The sequence below is a fragment of the Rhipicephalus sanguineus genome, chromosome 10, assembly GCF_013339695.2.
Source record: "Rhipicephalus sanguineus isolate Rsan-2018 chromosome 10, BIME_Rsan_1.4, whole genome shotgun sequence".
In the NCBI taxonomy this organism is placed as follows: domain Eukaryota; kingdom Metazoa; phylum Arthropoda; class Arachnida; order Ixodida; family Ixodidae; genus Rhipicephalus; species Rhipicephalus sanguineus.
In genome coordinates this window covers 122,345,315-122,366,626 of record NC_051185.1, presented here as the reverse complement: position 1 = coordinate 122,366,626, position 21,312 = coordinate 122,345,315, and the positions used below count along the sequence as shown (strand labels likewise).

General features: G+C 47.1%; 1 protein-coding gene across 1 annotated transcript in view; it reads right to left on the bottom strand.

Moving 5' to 3' along the window:
- The window catches only part of LOC119372409 (putative protein kinase C delta type homolog), a 559,671-nt gene that overhangs the window by 183,384 nt on the left and 354,975 nt on the right, over positions 1-21,312 (bottom strand). The window contains 2 exon segments of the mRNA XM_037642881.2: positions 10,215-10,344; positions 20,935-21,020. Coding sequence (XP_037498809.1) covers positions 10,215-10,344; positions 20,935-21,020 — 216 coding nt within the window.

Here is a 21,312-nt window from a genome sequence, read left to right as displayed (position 1 = left end):
AACTACGTCAACGCCATATCTTTTGGCCACGTTTTTTTAAACCGTGTGCCACTCGGTGAGTGTACGGTATACCGTGTACTTTTTTGCTCTAGCAGTCCGCTCATCATTCCCAGGCTGCGTTCCATTTGTTTTTAGGTGTTTGCGCATCTTCTCGCACGCTTGCGCAATTACGTGTTCCGGAAAACCCGCTTGCCTAAGTCTAACTACCTGTTCATCAAAGCTTAGTTGCAATCTATCCTGGCAGGACTTCTGCAATGCAGCACGGACACAGGAAAAGGCTAAACCGCGCTTTATTATTTTTGAATGATTTGATGTGAAGTTCAGTAGTGGCTTCAGTGAACGAGGATGGTAGCGCCAACAAACATGAGTGGGTAAAAATTCTAACTGCAGGTCTAGGAACTGGAGGGCTCCGTCCTTCATCATCTCAACCGTGAAGTTCAAGCCACTGCCGTTCCCGCGGAACACCTTCAAGATATTGACTGAATATCGACAATAATCACCAGCTTCGAAAAGCACTAAATCAACATAGCGGAAAATATGTTTTGCCATTCCATCTAAACCTTGTGCCAGCTTCCTGTCCACAAAGCGCAGAAATATTTCACACAGAATGGGCGCCACTCTAGAACCAATACAAATTCCTTTCTTTTGGATGTAGAGATCTTCTTCGTGTTTAACAAATGATGCAGCGGCATTTGTTGCAGCGGCAACTTGCAGCGGCATTTAGCTACCTTAAATGTAGATGATCCGTTTCGTGTTCCCAATTCTTCTGCCCTCGTAGAGCTCCTGCAGCAAAATAACCCCGGTAAATGTCAGGCTGTTAGTGTTGACGTAGAAGAATTATTCTACTCAATACCGCATGATGAATTAATGAGAAGTGTGAAAATGTGCGTATGTGATTTCAACGATGAACACGCCTTTTTTAGCAGTTGTCAAGTTCCTCTGGAATCATTTCTAGAGTTAGTATCATTCTACCTGAAGTCCACATTTGCTAATGTAGACCTGTATGTCCTAGACCTACCAACTCATGTTTGTTGGCGCTACCATCCTCGTTCACTGAAGCCACTTCTGAACTTCACATTAAATCATTCAAAAATAATAAAGCACGATTTAACCTTTTCCTGTGTCCGTGCTGCATTGCAGAAATCCTGCCAGGATAGATTGCAACTAAGCTTTGATGAACAGGTTCTTAGACTTAGGCAAGCGGGTTTTCCGGAACACGTAATTGCGCAAGCGTGCGAGAAGATGCGCAAACACCTAAAAACAAATGGAATGCAGCCTCGGAATGATGAGCGGACTGCTAGAGCAAAAAAGTACACGGTGATACCGTACACTCACCGAGTGGCACACGGTTTAAAAAAACGTGGCCAAAAGATATGGCGTTGACGTAGTTTTCTCATCTCCTCATAAGCTGGTGTCCATTTGCGCAAAGGTACAGCAAAGCATTGATAAGCAGAGGAATGACAGTGAAAGTGTTCCAGGCAACTGTGCAATTAACCACACCTACCACTATACAGATTGCAAGGAGGCCATAGCATACCAAATACCATTATCATGCGGAAAAACTTACATTGGCCAAAGCGGAAGATGCGTTAACTTTCGTCTTCGTGAACACGAACGATCATTGACAGAAACAAAGCCATTTTCTCTCGCGGCCCATTGCCACGAATGCGGCTGCGCACCCTTCTTCAACGACACAATGATTTTATCGCATCATAAAGAGCAGGTAGCAAGGGAAGTGATCGAGGCCTTCCACATCAGAAGAAAAGGAGATAAGTGTGTTAGCATGCCATCGATTTCGCTGAGTGACGCAGAATTTTCGTACCTTTGCAGCACCTGCAGAGTATGATACCTGCCTTTTTTGCTTTTGCTTGCCTGAGACTTGTTTGGGGTTTTTTTTTCGCTTTTGGTGTTTTTAGTTGTTGTTTTGTTGTTGCACATCACCTATATATATGCGTGTCTTTCCTAATAAACTTTAGCTGCGAGTCAGCGCCTGTCCCGTGCCTTCTTTTACTTCGTCGTCGTCTCGTGAGCGCTGTTTCAACCAAGATGAACGCATACCAACTCGCTCAAGCTTCCATTCTTATGCTGTTTCTTTCTTTTTTTTTACAAATGTAACAGCTTGCATACTTGACGACGTTGCTTCTGCAGCCTGCTCAGCACTGACTGTATACATTGCGGACTTGCATGAACAAGGTGTTCTTGATGTGTCAATAAAAACAGCGAAAATGTCCAGGCTAGAAAATGAAAAAAAAAAACGGGAACTACGCTCTTCGGGGGAATGAGTTTCGAAAGTTTCGCGTTTGCTCTGTGTAGCGTCTGCTGGGACGTTGCTTCGTCGAGGTTCCGATAGATGGAGTGACACGCAATGCAAATATGGCGTTACTCATGGAATTCGGTGTGTTTTGGTCTATAGGCCTCATCTGTCCTCCTAACTTCACTGAGCCCTATTACATCTCATTTAACACCCTTTAGTTCCTCGAATAGCGCTGGTAGGCTCGCCTCACGAGATAACGTTATAGCGTTAAACGTTGCCAAATTGAGATTACAATGGCGGCATGTTTGGACCCAGAGATTCTTAGCACCCTCCGCTGCGTTGCAGGTCTGATCGCCGCCGTGGTCGATTGCTTCGCAGCCGCTTGAATTCACCTAGACTTGAGGAAGGAATGAGAGAAACTGGTAAGCAAGAAGCGAATTAACGAACTAGCGCTGAGAGGGAAAATACAGGAATTCAAGATCTTGCTTCAGAACAAATGCTCGGCTCTAACCGAGCAAACCGACCTTAACGTTGACGCAATGAATGATAATCTGACGAGCATCATTATGGAGTGCTTAGTGGAAGTCGGAGGTACAGCCATTAGACAGGACACTGGCAAGCTCTACCAGGAGACGAAAAACCTCATTAAGAAACGTCAAAGCATGAAAGCCTCAAACACAACAGACAAAATGGAACTGACAGAGCTTTCGAAATTAATCAATAGGCGTAAAGTCGGCGACATAAGAAGATCTTAAGAAAAAACTGCGCAGCAGGACGAGACACCAAGAAAGAACTGACGAAAACGAGCGCAGACTCACGGTTTTCAAAACTAGTTGTGAGTCTGCGCTCGTTTTCGTCAGTTCTTCCTTGGTGTCTCGTCCTGCTGCGCAGTTTTTTCGTAAGATGTTCCTGTACAAACTTGCCCAACTTTCTACCCTTATGACATAAAAAGATATAACATGGAGAGCATTCACATGCTCTAAAGAACAGGCGCAGCCTAAAAACGGTGAAGAGAAAACTGGACACAAGCAAAAGCCAGATGTATGCTCTAAGGGACAAGGAAGGCAAAGTCGCTAACAATATGGATAGGATAGTTAGAATAGCTGAGGAGTTCTACAGAGTTCTGTACAGTAGCTGGGTGAAACAGCACAATAATATAATAAGTAGTAGTAGCTCAGAGGAGGTGCACATCCCACCAGTAAGGACATGGGAAGTAAAGAAAGCCTTAGAGGGAATGCAAAGAGGCAAAGCCGCAGGTGAGGATCAGGTAACATCAGATCTGTTGAAAGACGGTGGACAGCTTGTGTTATCATTTTAATCTATAAGAAAGAGGACGTCAAGGATTTGAAAAATTACAGGCCTATCAGTTTACTGTCCGTTGTGTTCAAGCTGTTTACCAAGATAATAGCTAATAGAATTAAGACATTAGAATTCACTCAACCAAAAGACCAAACAGGATTTCGTACAGGTTACTCGACAATAGACCACATTCACACTATCAATCAGGTGATAGAGAAATGCGCGGAGTATACCCAACCCCTATAATAGCCCTCATTGATTACGAGAAGGCATTTGATTCGGTCGAGATATCAGCAGTAATGCAGGCACTGTGGAATCAGGGCGTCAGCGATCCATATATAAACATACTGGAAGAAATCTACAGTGGCTCCACAGCCACCATAGTAATCCGTAAAGAAAGCGACAAAGTCCCAATAAAGGAGGGTGTAAGGCAGGCAAACACGATCTCTCCAATGCTATTGACCGCGTCCTTACAGCAGGTTTTCAGGGCCCTCGATTGGGAAGAGTTAGGGATACGAGTTAATGGTGAGTACCTTAGTAACCTGCGATTCGCTGATGACATTTCATTGATGAGTAAATCAGGGGACGAATTGCAACTCATGATTACTGAACTGAACAAGGAAAGCAGAACGGTAGGTATGAAAATTATTAGGCAGAAAACTGTGCAACGGTCTCAAAAGAGAACAACGCTTTGCGATAGGTAGCGAGGCACTGGAATTGATAAAGGAATACGTCTACTTATGACGGGTAGTAACCGCGAAGCCGAACCATGACACCGAAGTAACAAGGAGAATAAGGATGGGGTGGAGCACATTCGGCAAACATTCTCAAAGTATGAATGGTAGTCTACCACTATCCCTCAAAGGAAGGTATATAAAAGCTGCATCTTACCGGTACTTACCTACGGAGCAGAAACCTGGAGACTTACAAAGAGGGTTCAACTTAAACTGAGGACGCCACAGCAAGCGATGGAAAGGAATATGATAGGTGTAACCCTAAGAGACAGGAAGAGAGCAGAGTGGGCCAGGGAACAAACGGGTGTTAAGGATATCTCAGTCGAAATGAAGAAGAAGAAATGGACATGGGCAGGGCATGTAGCACGTAGGCAAGATAACCGCTGTTCATTAAGAGTAACTGACTGGATTCCAAGAGAAGGCAAACGTACGCGCGAGGGGGAGACAGAAAGTTAGGTGGGCAGATGATATTAAGAAGTTTGCGTGTATAACGTGGCAACAGAAGACACAGGACCGGCTTGATTGGCGGAGCATGAGAGAGGCCTTTGCCCTGCAGTGGTCGTAGTCAGGCTGATGATGATGATGATGGTGACGAAAACCACGTTAGGTGCAGAAAGCTTTCGAAGGGTGGCGGGGCAGCGTCGATACATCGGCTGAGAGAAAAAAGAAGATGGCTTTCGCTTTCGAGTCGTCTTGAGTGAATGCATGAGGGATTCTTTGAGTTTTGAGCGTTTCTTTAAGCTTATATACTTCTGGATATACAGTGGTAAATCAGTGCCTTATATGTATATCTGTGAAACGTATGTGATGTCATAAGGCGAAAGCCTTAGATCTCTGTGTCTCAAAGTCCTGTGAAGTACTGAAAATATCACGTGAGTGCGCGATCTGCGCCTCCGCGTCGTCTTCGCGTCGTTCGAGTGAGCAATAAAATAAAAGAAGCGCCCCGCCACACACCACGAGGGTACAGAATCCTTTTACATGCCTAGAAGGCTCTTTATACCCTCTCGCCGCAAGTAGGATAGGGTGCAAGCCGTTGGGATCTTACAGACCGGCACATATCCGTGTCCGGCATTTCTACACGAAGTTTATCCTGAGATACATTGCGACGACACCTGCCCGTCCTGCGGGCAGACCTCCGCTCTAGCACAAATGCTCTGGGAGTGTGGATTAAGATGCCCCAAGTTAAGCAAAACTGAGTGGGGCTCGCTTCTGTGTAGCCCCGCTCTAGAAAGGTGAATGAATCCTGGCTGTCCAGCGTGCCTGCGACCGGGCCGGTGAACTGCCAGTCCCGACTAGACCTGTGCGCCAGTCCCAAAATCGCCGGCGGCTGCATGTGTACGACGCGGGGTTGATCGGATCGGCGGCGGCGTGGCGCGGGAGGAGATTCAAGAGTTGGTGGAGAGAAAATTTTGCCCTTGATTTTTAGAAAAAATGTGTTTCACCGAAATGGCGAAGCAGTGAACGCGATAGCAACGTGTCGTAGTGTTATAAGAACTAAGGCTAGCAGCTAACTCCTTTTGGTCCGTTCTCGCGTAACTCTAGAAACATCTGGTGTATGGGAATACGGCCGTACCCGGGAGAGAAGCTCTTTCCGTACATTTTCTCGTATCAGTCGACACAGCACGAAGCGCTGAAATCACAGCGCGTAGAGCGGCATACGAGCCGTTTGCTGATGTCTGCTGACATAGCGACCGCACCCTCAGAGTCAAACAGGGGTACCAGAGTCAAAGTTCTCAGTTGCTCAGAGTCAAAGTTCTCAGTTGCTGCTCGAGCCACGCCCCCCTCCCCTTATCCCGGCGTGCCTTCATGCTCCTTCGCCTAGCGAAAGACGGGCGGGGCGGTTTCTTTCTGGTTGAAGAGCAATTCACGGCAGCAAATTTCGCGGGCGGAGGGGCCCCCCCCCCTCCCCTCGAAACTTTTTCCCCATGGCATACAGAGCACAAGATGACACTCGACCCCACTTATCTGCCCAGACCCAATGTCGGACCAAGGAGGTGCCGCCCCCCCCCCCCCCCCCCCCCCAAAAAAAAAATGTTTCTGCCTACGCCACTGCTCGCATATATAGACTTGGTAGAAAATGTAGGCTAGAGGGAAGGGAATCACCTATTTTAGACGTAAAATTGCCATTCACGAACCATACTGGGCATCATCAAGCTGTAATAACATTACCGCGATTGTATTCATGCACAGTACTGCTACGTGACAAGTAGACAAGAAATAAGTGGTATCACTACTTCGTTCGTAGTTAGCATGGAGACAAAAGACTGAGTTGGACGAAATGTTCTAAACTATTTCGTGATTGCCTATGCCCACAGTGAACGACTCGCTGATAAACAACACAATACATCCGGAGCAGGAAATCATTCAACCTAAGTCTGGAAATTTCCTTTTAGCACAGATACCACGTAGACATTTCAAAAGAACGTGAGATAGCGTCGTAGCCTCCTACGCACGCTTAGGTTCGGTCCAGCTGGACAACCACCCATTCAGAGAAAGCAAGTTTCTTGAGCTCTGGCCTCCACGGAGTGTTGCACGAATCGCTAAGAAGGCGTCACTGCGTTTACTTGGAGACAGGAAATTCAAGGACATATCGGGACTGTGAATCACACGTTGTTTTCGTTTGTTAGTCGAACATCAACACCATGATGACTTCGGGGCGCTTTCATGGACTCTTCTCTTTCATATCCCTTTACCAAGTATAGAGGGCACCCAGAATAACCTTTTCGTTTGTCTGTCTCTCTAAGTTATCTGCGGCAAAGCACCCACAACCTTCGCACAGTTCGAAAGTGCCCGCCGCCTTCGCCTTCTGGCCCCGCCGAAGGCGAAGGTGTTTTTTCGTCTTCGATTGATATCTATTTACGTTATAGTTACTAAGGTACGGTTGAAAGCTACAAATACTGTCCCATATGGTTTCCTTGGTTTCACTCTCTGTTGATGTCATTAGGTTGTGTCCAACAAAGAAACGAGCCCCTCAAGCAATTCACCTTCTTAGGTTCTGGGGAGAACAGAGAAAGAGAGAAGGGTAGAGGAGGAAAGACAAGGAGGTTAGCCAGGATGAATCCCCGGTTGGCTACCCTGTACTTGGGAAGAGGAAAAGGGGTCCAAAAGAATGAAAGACAAGGAGAGAGTCTGTAACTACACCACGAAGTCACGACAACAGCGCTGCCTAAAAGCAACACGTGAACGTAGTCGCTGAATTGTCGCATCATGTCGTTCACTCCGGCTTCTCTAAGAAACCGCAGCGAGGCGAGGTTGACGAAGGTAAATATTGATTACGTTTGTTTTCAAGCTGGCCGTGAAACGTCTTTCGCCAAATGAATACAAACAAGACCTGCAAATAATAAATGTCTACCTAACCTAGACGAAACGCCTAGGTTTATTTTCACTGTCGAGGCAGACAAGAGTAATGAATCACAGTGCGCGCACGGCCGTCTTTGCTGCGCCGGACTTGCGGTCGCGGCGTCGTGCGACGCGGAACCCAGCGAGCGGAGCAAATTGTAATTTTCCGGGTCTCAGCACGCAAGCCGAGTCGCGGAATGCAAATGTGAACCGGCGCACACCAGAGAGCGCACTGAACATTCGCCGGAGTTGCACCCCGTGAATATCTGTCCAGACGGCGCGTGCTTCAACACTCACATTCGTAAGCTTGGGAGTACTTGATTCTTTGTTTTTCCCTTTCTTTTCTTTATAGGTCGCGCAATGCGGCTTTCACGTGGGTTCTACAGGACGTGTAAAATCTTGCGCCTCAACTCGTGTCCACTGCAGCTCAGAGTCGAATAGCGAGCTCTAACGCATTAAAAAAAATTTTTTTTTTTCGCGTCTTATCCAGAGGTTCTAGAAAGTAACTACACGGGAACAGTGCATCAACGTTGAGTCGGCTTACTTCCGCACCGTGAAACCTGGCTCGATTTATGTAACCGTGCTTTCGTCCAGGAAGAACGACATATCTCTCGACCGCCGCTTAGCCGTTGGTGCACACACTCCCTGGCAAGAGTAAAACAGAGAGAGAGAGAAAAAAAAAGAAAAGAGGCAGGTCGCCCTGAAATAACCTGTTCACCGCAGTGTGGCGAACTCGCGACATAACTCACTGCTGATGTATTTTCGTGCCACGGTTAACCCATCTGCGAAACGCTAGAAACCCGCGCGAAGCTTGTGATGCACGTGCTTTGCCACGGACCATGTACTAGCGTCTGCGAGATGTGCGTCGCGCCGGTGTCGGTTAATCCTTCGCAGTTTCGCGGGAGACAGCACGCGTAAGGCAACGTCGCGTTGCGTTGACAGCAGGGTGGCTTTTGTAGCTTGTTCAGTGTATGCCTTAGTGTGTCGCTGGGGAAACAGTATAGGCGCCAAGTAGCGAAAGTGAGCGTTAACAGGCTGCAAACGCGATGGTCAACAGGTGCTGCTGTGCAATGCATGCCCGCATCGAAGCACTTCCGCGGCACACATCGACAAGAATGCAGCTCTCGTTGCGTGGAGCCGAATCTTTGATTACGTCGAGCAGCGATGATTTATAACCGAACTACTCACAATTTCGGTATTGTTTTCAAGCCTGAAGCCTGATGAGAGCAAACACAAGTAATTCTGAAAACACGGTAACCTCATTAAGGTGTTCTTCGTATTGGTAGCGTTCACTAAGGATATATTTACCTCTAGAAAAGACAAAACACAAACAGCAACGAATGACGAAACCGGCGATGACGTCAACCAGTGACGCAAACAGTGACACCAACCAAAGACGCCAACCAGTGCAGTCCTTTCACGTAATAAGCGTTTAGTGTAACTAAGGCCACTTTAAAAGCGCTTCCGATTCCCTTCACCAATAGTGACATTGTATTTCCCCAATGCCTGCCAAACTTAGCGACAATTCGCTGGACACACTAAATATTCCAATTAGCGGTCTCTCCGATAGGACTTCATCAGAGGTCGCGAAAACCAGTATATGTATTGTCAGCCCGCCATGCAGTAGCTACTCAATTATAGTCCATATTTTGTGCATGTCCAAACAATCGCCCATTACTGTCTTTTCTTCTTTTTAGGGTCATCACGGACGGTGCAATCTGTCAGACGTTGGTAGGCAATAACTACTCTAAAATAAGCGCGAATTCACGATTTTTTTCCTTTCGGAAGTGTTTTCCGTCATTAGCTTGTTACCTTTCATAATGATATGTACAGGTCCAGGATTGGCTAAAATGTTCTCTTGCTAACAGTTCTGGCGCAAGGAACGTTTTATGAGCACGGGCGAGCTATTTAGCCTGCGCTGTGTATAGATTCTGGTGTTCTAACAAAGTTACATAATACAGAACGTTAGAGAATCACATTAGGTAGAAACAAAATTATATTTTTTAAAAATTACATTAGAGAGAACGTTAGAGAATCACATTAGATAGAAAAATTTACATTAGAGAGAACATTGCGAACACGCGGTTGACAATGGCCGGTTTTCATGGATAGTGCCCTATATAAATAGCACTCGTTCTATGGAACCAGCTGTAAACGATTGTCCCCCAAAATCTGTAAAAAAAATTATACCCGGTCCACCAATTTGTTGTTCTTGCGAGCCGCGAGCGTTCGGGAAACAATTGAGCGCGATGTTAACCAAATCAGAAAGAAAACAGCCGAAGAAAATCCTGGAATGTAACAGTTTGAGGATTAGCTCATCGGGTGCATCTTTAAAACTCCCAACGCTCCACTTTCAAAGCGGCTGCGCGTGCACTAATGTATTCACGAGGAACGCCATTAGCGAACATCGGAGAATCTACGATTAAGTGAGTTTCCAGCCCTCACACACATCTTCTGGATAGAAGAATCGCTAGCTAAAATATATTACTTTCGCTTCCGTAGTCTGCACACGAAGTGCAGCCTCTTTCCCAATAAGCAGAAAAATGCTGGAATAAGAGGGCAAAAGAATATATGAGGGCACAACTCACGTTGGCACTTGAGCCCCTGCCTGAAGAGTCCGTAGAGCAGAGAGCCGCAGTGGTCGCAGAAAGTAGGGCTCATGTAATTGTGCACCCGGAACCGATGGGGGACGTCCATCTTGAACCTCTCGCGGAGGTACTTGCAAACAAGGCCGAAAGAAGAATGTTAATTACAGCTTGCACACGGCTGGAGAAAGTAACAGTCAACACGGGCCTAATATCGTGGACTGAAATTTGGACGAAATTTTTCCTGCATTTGCTCAGCGGAGAAATGAACAATGATGACTGCATCACATGGCTGTTTGATAACAGATTTAAGGCCACCCCGACTACAAAAAGGTAAGAAAAGTAACCCGTCGCTGTGGATAGCAGGTAAGGCGCCACACTGCTAATCTGGAGGACGCGGGTTAGATTCCCGGCCGTGGCGGGCGCATTTCGATCGGGCTGAAATGCAAGAGAGCCAGTGTACTCAGATTGAAGTGCATGTCCAGGAACCCCTGTAATCTCAATTGATCCTGTGTCCTCCAGTAGAGCGTGCCACACATTCATATCGTGATTTTGACATGTAATAGGTACCCCAGTAATTACCTAATAAATATTGCCATCCTGATGTCGATTTTGATTGGAACTAAATCAATTTCTCGGTTTGCGTGCCAATAACGAGGCACGCCGTATAGTAGGGGACTGCGGAACAATTCAGACCCCCAGGGATCCTTTAGGAGTATTTCGGACCCATGAAAATGTGGCCGCCGCATGAAATCTAACCCACGTCACCAATCTTAGCGGCATGACACTAAACGCTAAACTACCATTAGGGATTCCTATTAGCAAGTAAAGTGGGTGGGGTCCAGTGCTCCACTGGCTGTAGCAGCTCGACGGGCCTGTTCCAGAGTTGCCAGTTGGCTTCTTAAGGCCTGATCCGAGAGTCGCGCCTCCCACGACCAGTGTGGTAATCTGTGTGTTTTTATGAGCGCGGAGTCTGCCGCAACAGGACGCGAGGGACAGCACTGGGGAATGGGGAAAGGGGAGGAAAAGCTAGAGAGGAGGAGAGAAAAGTCACTGTTGCCGTCGACGTAACAAGAGCTCCGCGCTTGACATCACAGGTGGTTCCTTGGCTGGGTCCGCGGTAGCCCCCAGCATGACGAAGCAGAAGCGATTGACGCCAAGAAAATTTTCATAAACGAACTGAACTGATTGAAACAGCCTGCAGGAACAACGCAGTTCTGCGCTAACAAACTTGTCTAGTCCCTCTGCGATTGTCACTGTCCGCTGGCTGATTAACCATCTGGATTCGGCGGTGTATCCGCCTCCCGTACGCTCGCTTGCCACGGTGGCTGCAGACAGTGCCTCTCCGGATTTTCTTCTGCGATGGTTTCCGAAGAACATCGAGAGCTGCGCTGGCATCGAAAGCCAATCTGGCACCGTCAACAAAGCAGCATTACTGGTCGACTCACACTGCCGATCAGATATCGATGACACGTCGGGATAGCTCTCGCACCCGCGTTTATGGCTAGCGTATACTAAATCTCGTCGGCGAGGCCAGCGCAGGAATTGAGGGTATGGTGATGTCACAGGAGCTGTCGAGCGAACACTGTCGTCAAGAATGCGATAAGGACAGGCAGGACGCTATCGTTGTCGCTCGTTACACCTAATCCGCAGCCCCCGTCCAAAGATGGGCACCCCTTACAAGCGATGAGAATTATCGGCCATATCTTAAATTGGGTCTCATCTGCAGAAAAAAAAAGAGTTTATGAGCAGCCAACTTGGTAACAACAACTTGCCGACTGTTGATTAATGCGATACTTTGCTTAATCAGTCCTTGTTTAGTTCAGTTATTTAATGTTTTCATTGAATGGTGTTGCAACCACCACTGCTGAAGTTTTAGAAGAGTGGTATACATTGCACAGAAAATTCAAGACAATGGCATGAAAAAAAAAAAAAACGAACAGCAGAAATTACATAATGACAAAACAAAATAGCACGAACTCGTGTGCAGAGGTGATAAAATCTGCATAGAACGGACACGGGGACGTAGCCGTTTTAATTACAGGTAGTGTTCGTAAGTTTTCACACAACATCGTTAAGTATCGCAACTAGAAAGATACAAGCAAGCTATAAAGGTTAACTAACGATACGGAGGAGGATTTGTCTTGCTTTAGCTACAACAAAAATGTCAAATTCTCGTTTGAGGGCAACAAGAGGATCTTGTGTTTACCTATGTCGTCAATAACATAGGAAAGACGAGATACATTTGAATCACCGGCCGAAATCATTCGCGCAATTTAATCATTGGTTATAACGATTACGACAAAATACGCACATTCGTTCCCCACATAAGACAGAGTGCCGGACTTTAACATCGAGTCGAAGCTGGCAGCGCAGTGAAATATAGTGGTTGTGCGTCTGAAGTGAACTGTAGACCTGTTGGTCGAGCCAGGGGTTAATTTACCCGATGCACAATACCCGATGCACAATATCACCTAACAGCAACGTTAGGTGATATTTTGTTCACACTCCAAATGACACTTTCGTATCCGATAATGCACAAATAATGTTTTTATAAATTTTAACGCATAATAGTGCGACCTATCGGGGATCATGAGAATGTCCAGTGCAAATCGGCGTGTCAAGCCAGCCAAAACGCACAGCCGCTGTCGTCATTGTCACATGAGCACTTCCGATGCCAAAATTCATCGCTGTGGGTCACTGCAGTCGGAGCAAAAGGCGGTGTCTCCGCCTTCCGCAAATAAAATTATGCCTGCTGTATTTTCGGCTCTCCTACTTACATTAAGATATTGCCGCATTCCACAGCAACAGAAGAAGACGTGAAAATGCCATGCTTAATTTGTGTCGCAGGGCGTAATTCTGAGTGAGATGAAAACAATTTAAGCACTTCTTTGAAGTTTTCAGATATAGCGCAGAACTTGAGATTAGTATCGACATAAACAGTTGGAACGTTCGTAGCGGGTAAAGCACTGTTTCATTTATCCCGCTGTATTGCTCACGGCGCGATGGCACAAGTTTTCATCGATAGAATTTCCGTCACGAGACACATAGACTCCGAATCATTTTTATACATTCCTTATGTAATCATTCAGCCTTCGTTTCAGCAAAAAAGAATATAAATAAATGAATTGGAAGAGTGAGTGGAGCTTCAAACGTTTCGTATCAGGTCAGTTCACATTTTTGACCCCTGTACGCTTATTATTTCCGGCGAGCAGTCGATGCTGAAAAGCGGATAAGATGAACTGAAATTGAAATGAATGAAAATTTCGGAGCGTAAACGTTGATACGTGCCGCAATCCAACCGAAGAAGCCGGAAGATGGCCGCGCAAGCACTCGGAGGAAATGCATGCCCGTCCCACGGCTGAAAGTGAAGCTCTCAAGCTGCTCAGGCATTTGAGCCGGAGGGATGCCGTCCCAAGGAATTTGTGCCTTGACAGCGCTCCCCAGTCGTGTACGGCGGAACGGGAGGGCTCATGTATTTCGAATGAGCACTGACACAGGAGCGTAGTGCCGCGTCCCCATAAGCCCCGCATTCCTGACATATCGCAAACGTGCGTGGACGGAAATTGACAGAAAAAAAGAAAAGCCCCTGAAAACGAATAATACGTGCAATTGCTTTCGAACATCTTCCGAGCGAACGGAGGAGACCGAATGAGTCGGCAACTTAAAATAAAGTTGGATCGCTGAAGCAAGCAGCTTTGGATTGATTCTGTCGATGTTTCTTTATTTTAAAGTTTATTTCTTTAAGGCGTTCAGACGGGGATTCCTGTGAGGTGCACTTAGTCGTCCGATTTTTCCGCGAGACGAAGCCTGCTGAGCAAAGAATTCTCTCAAGTGGCATATTTTTACTATTTTGTTGATACACTGGAACCACGGCAAGCCCGTGGCTGCAGTGCCCTCCTGGAGTCATCTGAACTTAAAGAAACAGCATCTCGTGCAAAGTGCATTGGTTAGTCTGTTGGCGATGTTATACTATACAATCAGGCTTTACAGAGATGTTCCGAGAACTTATTATTCGAAGCAGGGGGCAGTCAGAAGTTTTTTCGCGGGGAGCTGGCTTGCCAGGTCGACCAGACAAGAAAATAGCCAGGAAATTAGAAGAACTAGCCAAAAATGAGTGAATCTAAACCAAGGGCAGTGAAAGTAGCCAGAAGTAGTCATGCGTGCGCGAAAACAGCTGCGACCATTTTATTGAAGTGGTTAAGCGCAGAGCCTTTTGGCGAAAAAGTAAATAAGTACAGCAAGAACTTTTCGAAATCATAATTACTGAGATTAAAGCGTAAACTGTTCTCTTTATAGCAATCATTTCGGGCAGGATGACGAAATTTGTCGCGTTGTTGCAGAAATGACACTCTGCGCACGCGTATTACGTGGCTCTTATTAAAAGGACTAGAAGTATAAGCTTTGTAGCGACAAGAAAAATGTGCCCAACATCGCAGTTGTTGGCACTGAAGCATAAATTGTGCCCACTTTCGCATTGCAAGTCCTCACCTGGTTTCGCAATGCCTACGTGATCGGCTCACCTTTGACCAAATGATGATGCCTTGTGATGACGTCATCACGAAGCCGTCACAAATTATTTGCACTATGTGGCATACTGATGACGTCATATGGTGGCGTCATCACGTGATCATTTTTTGCATCACTCGTGTCGACGCCGACGGCGCGGGACGCCAACGGTCAATTTTCGCGTTTTATGAGGCATCTAAAGCTTTCGCCTAAATAGTTTCAGCACGAGCGAGAACTAATGTTCTCAGAATAGGGTGCATCATGCGTTGCCCGTGTAAAAGACGACGCCCGTTCGTTATCAGAAACATCCCGCCCTTTAAACCGCGTTCGCCGTGATCGCTGCAACAACTTTCATTGTTTTCGTATCGGCTATAGAGATCTGTTGATGCGTGGCGCCCTCTGGCAACAAAGACAGAGACTCTGGCCGAGCAAGTGACGCGTTTCCGGGCTTGTGTGTCCCGTCAGCGGCGCCGGTCCTGTTTCTTCACACAGAGTTAGACATACAAGGCGAGTATATGCTGGTTTGATTGGCGTGCGCACAGGGTGGGAAGGGAGGAAGGTGGGGGGTGGCCGCCGCTCCTCATCAAAGAAAGGGGGCGCTAAGTAGGACCAGAGGCGCTGGTCTGACCTATCCTGTCAATCTGTAATGTGCGCTGTTCTTTTTTTGTAAAAATGGCGGGGACGAGGACCCGTGATGTGGCATTCCAAGGAGTGTCCGGTTTGCAACTTTACCGCCGGAGAGTTGGGGACAAAAGGCAGGCCGTCGTGAGAAACACATTGTCGCTTGATTTTAATTCTTGCATCTAATGAGAAGCTTATTGTCTTTTCGACTCAACAAATATGGAGGGAGGGGGGAGGGGGGTAGACTAAAGCTTAGCACCCCTACCCCCCTTCCCTTTATGGAGCAGGCAGAGCACGCCTATGGCTGGTTGCCTGATGTATCTCGAGCCAGTTTTAAAGAGAGCCGTGCATCAGAGGCACGAGAGAAGCTACTGCCCACAGTTCGTAGACTTGCCGAATTGAAACAGTACGTCTTAGAGCCCGATTTGCTGAATGACTGGTTATTTTCAGGAGTTTCGAATTGTTCACGCTTAAGTCGGAAAGTTTGGGCAAAACAACTGCAGAGCGCATTCACAAAACACCCACTTAAGATCCTTACATGGTGTTGTCCTAATTATTTTATATTTTATACACACATGGTCTGGAAAAATGAAGCTAAAGGCAGAAATTCGCTGCCCGGCATGTACACTCCGTGCGGCTTTCTCAGGGTAAATCATCCATCGATGCCGCTTTCGAGGCTCGACCGATAATGGGGAACTATAGGTGAAAACAAAAATGAGGAAACACATCAGGGTGCCGCACGCTTCGTGACCGATCTCCCGTAGTGGGTTGAGCTATTCCCCTAAGGAACCAACCAACCAACCAACAGCGCACGCTGGTGCCGCTGTTCTGCAGCGCCCGCAATCGTGTTTCTAAAGAAGACCCGCATCCCTCGTAAAATTAGCCGGTTGGCTGCTCACGTAAGTAGAAAAGTTTTTCACTACGATCGTTCTGCAAACAGAAACATTTCAAGATGATGACGGTCAGGCTGGTGTTGAAAGCCGATATAAAAACTCATTATCCCCTGCTAAGACCAACATGGCCGTTCCGTTTTCCGAAAACGCACTTCAGAACCTTACCAAACATATATGCAAGTGACCTATTGGTACACAACTCGCACACACACACACGAGAGGTTGCCCGTTCGATTCGGCGCTTCGGAAAAAATTTTTCTGAAATGTTTTTCGATATATATATATATATATATATATATATATATATATATATATATATATATATATATATATATATATATATATATATATATATATACGTACATATAGGGGACATGACGGCGACGGCAGAAACCAGCCGAGCATATCCATATAATTGCTATCGCAACAGAATATGAAAACCTTCGCCCTCGCCGCATTCACTAACGCCACAGCAGTCTAGAGACCTATAGCAAGCAAACAGCCGATAAAAACAACATGCGTACATTGGGTGCAGTGCCCCTTTAAGAAGGAGCGGCCTTGCAGGCGATGGGCCCAGCTGAGCGCGCTTTGTGGGCACGCGCACACCCTCTTCCTGTTTGCAACTTCACCCCGTCTTATGGCGCTCACGCACAGAAAAGTCGCCGCTCACGTACGCTAGTTAAAGATTCGGGCTGCTGTACATACGTACACACGCACTGCTCAGCTCAAAGTAAGATTATAACCAAAATAACTATCCGGCAAACCTCGCGAGCAAACACCAAGTGTGTCTTTTCAATCGGCAGGAAAAAAACATACGAGCGATTAAAAAATTACACCATCTCCCGCTAAAGGGGACCATGAGGCGATGCGAAGCCGGAGCACTTGCACGATCGCGTTTCGTTGGCGTTCGTTGGGCATGCTACCGACCTCGCGTCGTGGAACGCGAAGAGGGACGCTACGCGCGTCGTATCTTCCATCTAGCCCGGCCGTTAATTCTCACAGGGCGAGCGGGGAACGCGGTCGACAGGCGGGCGAGAGGGGGGCAGCGTAGGAGAGGAGGGAGAAGGGGAGGGGACGCGCTCGAGCTCATCGCGGCGTTGCGCAGGAGAGAATTTCGGCATGTCTAGCCCGCGTTTCAGTGGAAGAGTGGAAAGGGGGAGGGGAGAGGGGTATAGGAGAGGGAAAGTGGAGAGAGAAAGGGGAGAGGGGTATGGGAGAGGGAAAGTGGAGAGGGGAGGGAGGGGAGAGGGGGAGTGGAGAGGGAAAGTGGAAAAGGGAAGGGGAGAGGGAAAGTGGAGAGGGGAAGGGGAGAGGGTGAGTGGAGAGGGGGGGAGGGTGAGTGGAGAGGAGGTGTGTGGAGAGGGTATGCGCATGCGCACTAAGGGTGGTCACGCCGCACACCACCCACCACCACCACCACCACCACCACCACCGGATTGAGCTCCGCCTTAAGATACTTCGCATCTAAAAAATTATGCAGGCCGACCACATTAGCAGTGCGTTCACTAAGAACGATAACTGCATTAGTTGACATTCGGTTTTGCTCTCCGGACAAGGGATCATATTCATAAATGGCTCTTAGGCACGTGTGTCTCCATGTTTAATCCACGTAATTCACAGTATATATTTGTTTTCTCCGAATGATGTGAGACGATGTTAGACCACCGCTTGTCCTGCCTTCTACCTTCCTGTGTTGTCTTGCTGTGCGCTGCCCAAGATTGGATATATTGCAACTCGCCCGCATATCGCTTATGCTACGTGCAAAAAGAAAGGCGGGGGGGGGGGGTTGGACAATAGTTATCGTGCTCTAAGAAGATATGAAAAAGCTTGATAAGGTGTAAGAAGAGTTGCTAACACGTGGCCTTATCTGTAACAGGGCTGCTGGTTGCTGGCTGCGTTGCTTTACCAAAAACAGTGGCCGGCCAGGGCCGCATGCCTGTAAGAACTCGTCCTTGCTAACGTCGCCTGTTGGCCGCTACACCTTAATCTCAGATGCACGTCCACGTCTCCATACTTCCCTAAAATTCTGCCACTGGGATTTGGACTGGCTCCTCGCGCGACAACACCATTCTCATACGGTGCCCCCACTGCGTGACTAAATGGTCAAGGGGCGTCGGGCAATACGATGACCTTGTTCCCCACAGCCCCAGAGATGCATGACCTTTTGAGATAGCATTCGTGTGTAGCTTGTTGAAACCGTCTTTCTTGCCTCGTCGGCGGATGAACGCTTTGCCTACGCTGACTGCCACGACGCGTTAAATCCGCATTTTATACTCGCTGGCCGTTGCAGAGATGAATAAAGAACTAAATAAATAAAGAACTAAATAAATACACAAATAAATAAATAAATAAATAAATAAATAAATAAATAAATAAATAATAAATAAATACGCAGTTCTTAATAACACTCAGCTAACTCCAGCCAAGCTAAGTAGAAAAACGAAGAGGTCGGGGGGGGGGGGGGATTGTGCAAGGAGAAACCACGATAAGGCCAACGCTGTTCTCTTAGCCACCATCTCGCGCAAACTGCACATGCCTCGAGGAAAAACCACCGCACCAGTTTTCAGTAAAATTTATTGTCCGCTCCTCAGTACTGATTACTACGCAAACATTAATTTTCCGAATGCTATTTGCTAGCATAGTTATCAATCTGCGCATGCCTAACTGCGCATAACATCAAAGGATGATATTATTACTCCTTGGTCACATTCGGAAAAAATCATACCTAATTATTACCAGCTTGCTTCTCGCACCTCATGTGAGGGCGACAGCAGTGCTCTTGAACAAAAACAGTCTTGCAATATAAAAGTTATATTCCGCGAATCCAACTAAAATAGGAAATTATCTTATATACCCAAGTCCTGGATCAGTAATTACCTATATTTGTTTCATTTGTCGCGTAATACCGGCTCCAGCTTGCAGGCAGTCAAAATTTATGCGTCTGCGGTGGGGCAATGCAACGCCGTGGACGACAAAGTCATGACTCGGCGATCAGTAAAGTCTTACTGTTGTCCAGTTGTTGCGCACACAACACTCAGCTCTACCCGGCAGCGCAATGGGTAGAGGTCCGGGCACCTACCGTCACTGACCATAAAGTTCATGTATCCATTGCCCCACAGCGAAACTTCTAAGTGCGTAGCACTTCAGGGGCCCGGCGTGTCTTCCATCCATTGATCTCTTGTGGGGTGATCATGCTCAAGATCAAGTGGCCAATACAGGCCTAAAACAAAGCTAGCAATGCTCAAAACTGCGTTAAAGTAAACGAACGAGGTCTAAAATAATATAATTAGCAGAAATGACCAAGAAGTAATTGCAATAAACAACTTCAAATCGCTAAAACGCTTCAGAAACGTACGGCTGACTCCCGCACCACGCAAGAGATGGCGCCACCACCTCGCCACGGTGCGGTGTCGTGTGTGTGGTCTACAGGACGAAACTATCGAACATGTGGTACTGCGGTGTGAGGGCATTTGCCCAGCGATGACGGATGGTGCCTCTCTGGAAACTGCTCTGGGCTTCGAACAGGCCGGCGGAGACGACAGTCGGCGTAGTGTGGACAGAGCCGCGGTCGCAGCGACAAAGGGCCGCCTCGAATGCTGGCGAGCGGCTGTTGCGGCGAGACATTCTTGACTGCTGCCCAGTCAGAGCGGCTCCTGTTTCTTCCCCTTCCCCCCCCCCCCCTTTTTTCTCTTTTTTTCCTTTTTTTCCCTACCGTTTTACTGAAAAACAGGTAATAAGTAGAGCTTCATGTTTGGCTAGGGCGTGGTTTCCACGTCCACCCGTTGCGAAGGGTTGGCCACAAAGTCATCATCATCATCATCATCATCGCAAGATAGCTCCTCCCACGGGAGCTTCTCTGGCGCCACATTTGAAGGGGAAACAACCGGACGGAACTGCCGTAACAAACAAGAAGTCGATAAAGCGCAGCAAGAAGTAGCGCGCATGTGCCACGCCGAGTTTGCGAATCTCGCTAACAAGATTCTATTCGCGCCGGGGAAGACCTACGTGCTTACCTCAAAAATTGACGTCATCGACGGTTTGGTATAAACGGCGCAATGGGAACTCTACTAACAGGAATCGCTGCGTGCCCCTGCTACGCACTTCTTCAGGTTTAACAATAGTAAGCTGCATTTAGCGCAGCATTTAGAGCTACAACAATCGCTGCACAAGAACGACATTTTAATGTCGTTTTTGTACGACATCTGCTCGTGTTCATTTTATTGATGTCATTTCCGTGACGGAAATGACATCCGTGACGCGCCCACTTCATTTCTGCGGCGTTCGAATGCCTGAATAAGTACAAAAAAAAAAACTGGGCTCGCGAAACTCGGCCGACTGACGGCTGTGAAATAACGCGGAAAGAGTGCGCAATGGAAGATGCTCCGCCAGAGCCCAATGCATTGTATGATAGGCCGAAGAGGTGTGGAACGCCAGAGGAGTCTTGACAAGCACGAAATAAGATGCGACTTTCTGCGCACGTCTATAATGCATAACAAGGCGCATGGATACTTTCGCCGTCAAGTCGTCTTACGCAGATGCATAAGGAACCCCTGTAATTTTTTGTAGGACGATCAAGCACACTGCGACATAAACCAGCTTATGAGCAAAACATGCACTTTGCGAATAAAGCATACACTTTGCGCGTGTGCAGTATAACTGACAATGTTCTTGAACCTAGGTATGAGTGAATTATTTCATACCAGCGTTGCTTGAGACTCCTTGACTGATCCTGGGCACTTGGCCAGGAACTTGTCGTGGCATCGTTTGTGCACGGTCACTTGGCAGGCTGAAAGAGGAAGATCGCTGTTACAAATTTATGACCTCCATGTAAGCAAAAATGATGAAAAAGAGGGTTTGAATTGACTTGAATTGAACAGAACTTTATTTAGTCCTGGGGAACGCGACAGGGTCGTGGTAGGACTCAAGAAGATGGATGACCAATAAAAAAAAAGCCTAGAGCAGAAACTCGTGCGTGTTTATGTGACGGACTAAACTTTAATAGCAGGGAGCACAAGTATATTTCCTGCTTTTTTTTAGTTCTGATTTGTGGCTGTTCATATAATTGAACCATCTTCATG